At 40.3% G+C, this 7,054-nt stretch overlaps 1 protein-coding gene across 1 annotated transcript in view; it reads left to right on the top strand.

The window, feature by feature from the left end:
* Positions 1–965: 965 nt before the first annotated feature.
* LOC119652166 (meiosis regulator and mRNA stability factor 1) overlaps positions 966–7,054 on the top strand; it is a 36,352-nt gene continuing 30,263 nt past the window's right edge. Inside the window, exons 1-3 of the mRNA XM_038056112.1 lie at positions 966–2,128; positions 2,188–2,319; positions 2,372–2,918. Coding sequence (XP_037912040.1) covers positions 1,451–2,128; positions 2,188–2,319; positions 2,372–2,918 — 1,357 coding nt within the window. The 5' untranslated portion in view covers positions 966–1,450. The remainder of the gene's footprint in view (positions 2,129–2,187; positions 2,320–2,371; positions 2,919–7,054) is intronic.

Genomic DNA, 7,054 nt, shown 5'->3' with positions numbered 1-7,054 from the left:
GAAAAGTTTTGTGCATTTGTTGTGCAAGTATATTTAAGTGCTGAACTGTGCCATTTCTACGTAGCTCGTAATATAGCATGTCAAACTGCGAGTATTTACTTTAGTGTGATATTGATATTCCGTGTTTTGGGTTGCAGTAAACTTACGCGGAGTAGACAACTTTGAACTACTGTAAGTTTGTTAGTAATAGTGCGATATTCACCAAGCTTAGCAATATCATACTTCAGATTATAGTCGATATTAGTACAAATGACCTCATGAGTCCAGGAGAAGTTTCCCAGTCGATTTCCCAAAAAACATAGTAATATACTGTTATTAACTATATTTGAGGAGAAATCGATATGGAGGGTATTTTAAAGCCTTGGCAACCGTATAGAAGCAGCTTCCAAATTTTGTTCAGACTTTTCTGTAATTTCGGTAATTTCTGAGAATGGATATGGAATGCTAAAAATGATCAATGTATAGCAGCCGCACTTCCTGCCTACAAATGTCCAAATGAAGGCCGGCTTCAGAAAGTACTGGTCAAGACCTTTTATTTGATACCTCTTAAACTCACTGTAGAATAATATTACCCGCTGCATGCGTGGGCGTTCGCAGCTCCCGCCTTCGCACCAAATTTCGTGTCAATGACTACGACCGTTGAGAGAACTGCGTATTACAGACGAACAAACGGACAGACAGACATTGAACCGATTTCAATAAAATTTTGTTTTATAGAAAACCTTAGCAAATCCGAACTAACCAATAGAAAACACAGAAAGACAATGTACAGATTTTAGTAAATTTACGTTTTATATATAGAGTTCTAAAATGCGGTATTTTAAATTGAATGCGTATTTTCAGAAAACTTCTAAAAGAGCTTTTTCAAATTAGACTAGTTTGGCCACATTAACTTTTTAAAATTAAGTACTAAAACTGTTTTACCGCCATTTCCACTTGCACTCGCAAGTGGCATACTTAATTCCTCGATAAATTGCATATTTTCAAACCAAATCAGTTGATGTGTTTTCTTGATCGGTTTCGGTGCTTTGTTTTAATTGAAACTATATAAATCCTAAAAAAAACTAAAAATATTAAATTAAAAAAAAAAAGTGACAACAATTAATTCCCGATAATTCACTGGTGCATAAAGTAATTTATATTTTTAAATTATAGAAACAAATAGTGAATATAGTGAGCATTTATGAAACAAATTCCGGAAAAAGGTTACTTCTATTGTGACGAAAACTGGCTCTTATTTCAGGTAAACTCATTGATTTAAAATATTGAAAATACAAGTTGTAATGGAATGCATTTTAATTATCGGTAAATTAAATGAAGAACAGTTAACCCCTTAGTGCGGTTGTTTGAGAGGACGGTGCTACGTGCTACGCATCTAGCAAGCACCCGTTTCAAACACAACAAAGGGTTAAATACTTTATAGGTAATCGAACAAAGAAACTTTGGGGCGATGTCAGATAGATATAATCTTCATCAACCTAATGATTGTCCGCAGCTAAATTATTCATTTCGTTCGCAAGGATCATCATCTGGCCTGCCTTATTGTGTGCTACCAATTTACATCCGCCCAATGGAGGAAGCTCGCTTGCCTGTTCGCTATTTCAACAACCAAAATTACAATATGAATATGAAACTTACTAACGGAATGTTACCGCCAAAACCTAACGGGCTAGGCCAAAATTTTCCGCATTCAAGTACCATGAATAGCGGCGGGGCACCTCCTCAAATGCCACCACCCTACGGAGGCTATGGCGAAAGGAATCGTTTTGCTCCCTACTATAACAATCGAGCATCTTATGCGGGCTCAATGAATAATGTCCAATATCTTCAACAATACAACATGCAATTCTATGGATCTTGTCCAACTACTTCCTGTTACGCCCCATCAGAACTATCTGAGGCTTCCATCTCCACCAGCAGTAGTAGTAATGGCAGCGCAGGTGGATACCCCGGGACAACTGATCAGGCAAATCAACCAGTGACTCTTCAAATCAACAATCTTGACTATTCGCTGGAGGAAAATAGTTTGCGGCACTTTCTATTGAATCAACTAAAACCAATCACTCCTGTTGTGTCGTTGGTTATTGAGGGAAACTCCTATGTTAAAGTGACTGTCCCGAATCTTCACGTGAGTACAAATTTTCTATAACCATCTATCGGTACTTCTACTATTAAATTCCTTTGCAGTTTGCCAAGCAGGTTGTATCTAATCTACATCGGAAGAAAATCGGTCACAAACGCATGGTAGTTTCCTACACGCGGGATTCATCATCGACTGAGATAAACACTTTGAGATGTCAAGTAGCAGGACTACTCAAGGTACGTTCAGGAGTCCTTGCACTTCTACTTCTTATGGTTCTAATTATTTCAGGACGTTCCATACTGTACACTGTCCATGTGTAAATTTCGAGAATTATTTCAGTCACGTTTCAAGTCCTCCATAGGCGTCTTAGACCTTTACAAAATGCAGGACATTTGTAATATCACAACAGACAAAAACGAGGAGAAGTACATCAGCTTGCATCCAGACCTGGTCAACTCAATCGAGACCAGTCCCTTGATGGAATGCCTTCAGTTGAGTGTCCCGTATTGCACCACGCACTTTAAACGAGAGCAACATAAGGGATGGGCCGAGCAGGAAATTGAGCCACTACCGAATGTGTTCATGACTATATCAGAAATCCAATCCATCATATATCCGCTGCTCAAGAACCATAACGGAGACATACCGGTTGCGAGCCTTGTACATTGCATTCAAGGCGAACTCGGTGTTAACATTACATTCAATGATAATGGCGTTAACTTGGAACATTTGATTTGTTGCGTTCAAGGAATACAAATCACAACCAATAACTTTGGCATTAAAATACTTGGCTGGCTTGAACCGGAAAATGTAATGGGAAAGGATTCTAATGATGGTAAGTTATTTATATTTCGTTGACTTTAAATTTGGAAACATGTTCAAATTTCCTCAATTTAAATCCCATAAATAATTAAAATAGATCCGCTGATTTCAGAGGTCCTAAGTGGTAGCTTAAGGCACTTAAGCAGCTTAAGCTCCTCCACGTATGTTTCTTCACATTTGAGAAAGAGAACTTCCACGAAAGATCACTAACCAAACTCAATTTTGATTGGCTTGACGGTATAAATTAGGGTTGTTTTCAGGTTGTGATTTCTTAGTGACCTATTGGCACGGATCCACATACCGTAATTTAGCTTAAACAGGAAGGTTAAACGTACTTTTGCGATTTTGCATATGCTTCTCAATCCAGGTTACGACCTTATCTTGATTAAATTCGTCCACTATCGTTGCAATTCTCGCTTTGTTAAGAGAGAGCAGTAAATTTGGAGACTCTCTGACACTTTGATGGAGAAGTATGTGCACAATTGCAAGAGTACGTTTAACCTTTTTTTACGACACTCTCATTAAAAATTCTCTGTCTCATATGGTCCCAAACTAACTTGAACTCTAGGAAATCTTCCAGAAGGGATACATTAGCAAACGCGTGAAAGGAGACCACGCCTACATGGTTCTGCACCTTTACTTGTACTCGGAACATGGGTTATTGGTGGAGAAATCAGGGTTTAAATTTTCAACGCTTTGATTTTCTTCCTACCAATCGAATTGGTAGACCCGGCTTCTGTATGGGGGTTTCAAAGGACCTCAAGGCTATCTTGATTAACGGCCTATATGATGGCGTCACCACAACGATCAAATTAGCCATAAAAAAATCAACAGGGGGATAAAAAGACTTTGTGGTGCTCTGTAGGGCAAAGTTTCCAGTGGAACGTGCATTGGAGCTGCCCAGACACGGAGCTAATAGCAAGATGCGATGTCAACGCCCATCATATCTGTTGGGGAAGTTCTACAATAACATCAATACGAGAGGATCGAAACTATTGGAATATCTGATAGAAACCGAACAGCAGATCCTTAATTTAAGTAATCAACACTCTTTTTCGAAGCGGTTGGGTGTAATATTATCGGCATTTCGGTGGTATTCCTTGGAATGGTTGCTCTGGTCGGAGAGTGGAGATTATCGAACGAGATCATGCTTTTAGCTTACAGCTGCATTAATTTCGCAATAAACATGGATTCACCTTGAACTGATCCACTTCGAAATCCACGGAGCGTCCGAGCTATGGTTCCTGGCTCATTCAATACGTCAAGAGAAGATAAAACACCGTGGTGGAACTCGGATTTGGCAAACAGGAAAACGGTAAGGGTACCCTGCTCTGATAGTCTCAGAAAACTCGAAGTAAGAGCAAAAAGTCAGCTAAACGAACATCATTGAGACGCTTTGCGGAGAAACTAACCAGCTTGAATCGACCTCAAATTTGAAGCGCATCCTTGTCAAAGAGGGTTTCCAGCAGTTAGGCACTCTACGGTTACCAAGTGGGAGCTGCACAGAAAATGCACTTCCCAGGCAGCATCCAAAATCTCAGTCGATAGGCGCATGCAGTCATCAACCGAGATATTGAACTTTGGCATGCAAAATATCATATGAGCTAGTAAAATCGTTTCATAAGTACAAATCTGCGGAATGGATGCACTACATCTATATATCCGGATATATCGCAAATACCTGGCACATGTTTATATTCCAATTACGTGGCATTATCTGAAAGTAGTATTCATTCCCAAACTAAGAATACCTGCCTAAACGGATGCTTCCCACCCATCAGTCTAACTTTCTTTCAATTAAAAGGACAAGGCTAGTAGATCAGTCCGCAATGGACACATACCAAACATCCCCAGATGGACACTCCACTGTAGGTGCCCAACAGAAAGGCAAATGTACTCATGAGCTCAGAGTGAAAATTTAGAAGGTGGTCCGAATAGAAGTACGCCTTAGGCGCATTAATGGATATCAAAAGTGGCTTCTATTATGTCTCATTTGAATTGATGTGTAATATAGAATGGAATAGATCCACTATTAATCTATTGGATCATTTATATGCTGGAGTAGAGAAAAAACCTGGTATTGGTCGGACTGAAGTCTATTGAGGCAATATATTGTATGGGTTGCCCACAGAGAGGGGATCTCTCACCTCTATTATGGCTCCTGGAAACAAATACATTTCTGTGGTTCCTGGAGAACACAAAGGAGTTTGTACAAAAAAAATTGGCGGGTGATCTAACCGTAATAATCATCGGCAAGTTTGCTGACACAGAATGAGAATGCAACTCTGCACATAATCCACAGTTAGGGCTCCATAACGAACTCACTCATAGTGACGGTGGACACTAGGAGGACTGGACTCGTTATGTTCACTAGGAGCGGTATGGGTAGAAATGTGGGAATACAACCGGTACAACAAATTCTTTAGAAAACCATCTCGACACCAAGTTCACGTGGAAGCATCAATCCATAATCTGCCCCCATTGACCTGGAGGTGAAACTGAAAGGAATTAACGAAGCCTATCGGGTTGATGTCATTGGCACATGAAAAGACGACCAATCATACGATCATGCGTGCGTATGAAAATGAAGTCGCTCCGATTCCTGCTGATCATATGGTCTTCAGATTTATCTTTGAGAAGATATACTCTGTTTTAATCATCAAAAGAGATGGATGGTCGGCAAATATCTACAAGCCTTTTGTAATTACAGACATAACAATCTTCACCGACAAATCAGTCATGGAAGATAGATCTTGCGCAAGGGTGTTCTCAGAAAACTCAATTATGGATCTGATCTCACCTTTCAGAAAAATGGCAACCATATTGAAGTCAAAGATTCGAATCTGTTCCGACAGTCGAGTATCATCAGCATCACTAAATAGCAATAATACATCAAGCAATTGATGTGGAGTGGTCACCAAGTGCTGCTGAAATTTGGCCGACCAGACGAAACATTCCTGATGTGAGTGCTAGGGCACTCAAACATGACTAGTAATGAAGAAGCTGACTAACTGATTCGCCATGGGTTCGGATCCACAATGGTGGAACCACAACCAGCATTTGACATCTGGTCATTGACTGTCAAGTTTGCTTCGAAGCGTGCCATTGCAAGGATTCCGGCAGCCGAATGGAAGAAATGAATTGCCGCCAGCACGCGAAAATCTTTGTGGAAAAATACGTTGTCTCTAGAGTGTCACTTTTATTGCCTCTTAAGAAGCCGCAGGTGGGAGGCCACTGAATATGCCAGTCCAGGAATTCCAAAAAAACCTACGTGCTTGGAATTGCGGCTCTCCTCACAAAACTAAATTAATACTCACGAATCAAGTTGTCTCGAACTTTTAATAAGTTACGATGCGACTGCTCAACATATTTGTTGGGCAGTAGCAAATACAATCCCGGAGAAGAGAAGCTATTTGATTTCATCACTTCAGCTGGTCTCATGACTACAAAAGTAAGGTGCGCCCCACCGAGAACCGAGAAGAAAAATGAGTTGATTACAAACAGGCGGTTGCTAGACGAAGTCTCACTGTCAGAATACAAACATGGAATCCTAGGAGAACGAAGAGGACATTGAACTTTATCAAGTTCAACGAAATCATTGACAATCAAATGCAACTCCCTAGGTAACTAAGGAGTTCTAGAGCGCTAAAAAATAAATTGCAAACTCCGTATCGCAAACTTTTAGAGTGTTGTGAAGAGGCTTGTCCTATTTCCCGGGGCAAAGCGGTAAAAAGGTTCCTTGATGGAACTGTGAAAGGCAAAAACCCAGAAATTCAACCAGACGACTTCTGAACTGTGCTTGTAAAAGTGATAAGAATGATAACTGGTTAAACTTCAAAGTCTTACAGCTTGAATATAAGAGGCATGTTAAGTGTTCGAAACGAGACTCGTTTAGAGCGTACTGTAAGGAAACGGAAGGCGAAAGAGAGACTTCAAGGCTATACAGAGTCCTGCTAAGGGATGAGTCGGCCAAGTTCGAACCTCTTAAAAATATGGATGGTACTTTCACTAACTCAGTACAAACCCTCTTGGAAGTACGCCATCCGGGAAAACTGGTGTTGGAAGTGGAGTAGAGAGAGTTCAACGCTTAAGCGTCGCAAGGTGAATTGGAGCCCTGTGGGAGTAATTGTTACCAATAAAAAATGGAGA

This window comes from Hermetia illucens, chromosome 3 (assembly GCF_905115235.1).
Source record: "Hermetia illucens chromosome 3, iHerIll2.2.curated.20191125, whole genome shotgun sequence".
NCBI classification, from domain to species: Eukaryota; Metazoa; Arthropoda; class Insecta; order Diptera; family Stratiomyidae; genus Hermetia; species Hermetia illucens.
This window is presented reverse-complemented; position numbering and strand designations above follow the sequence as displayed.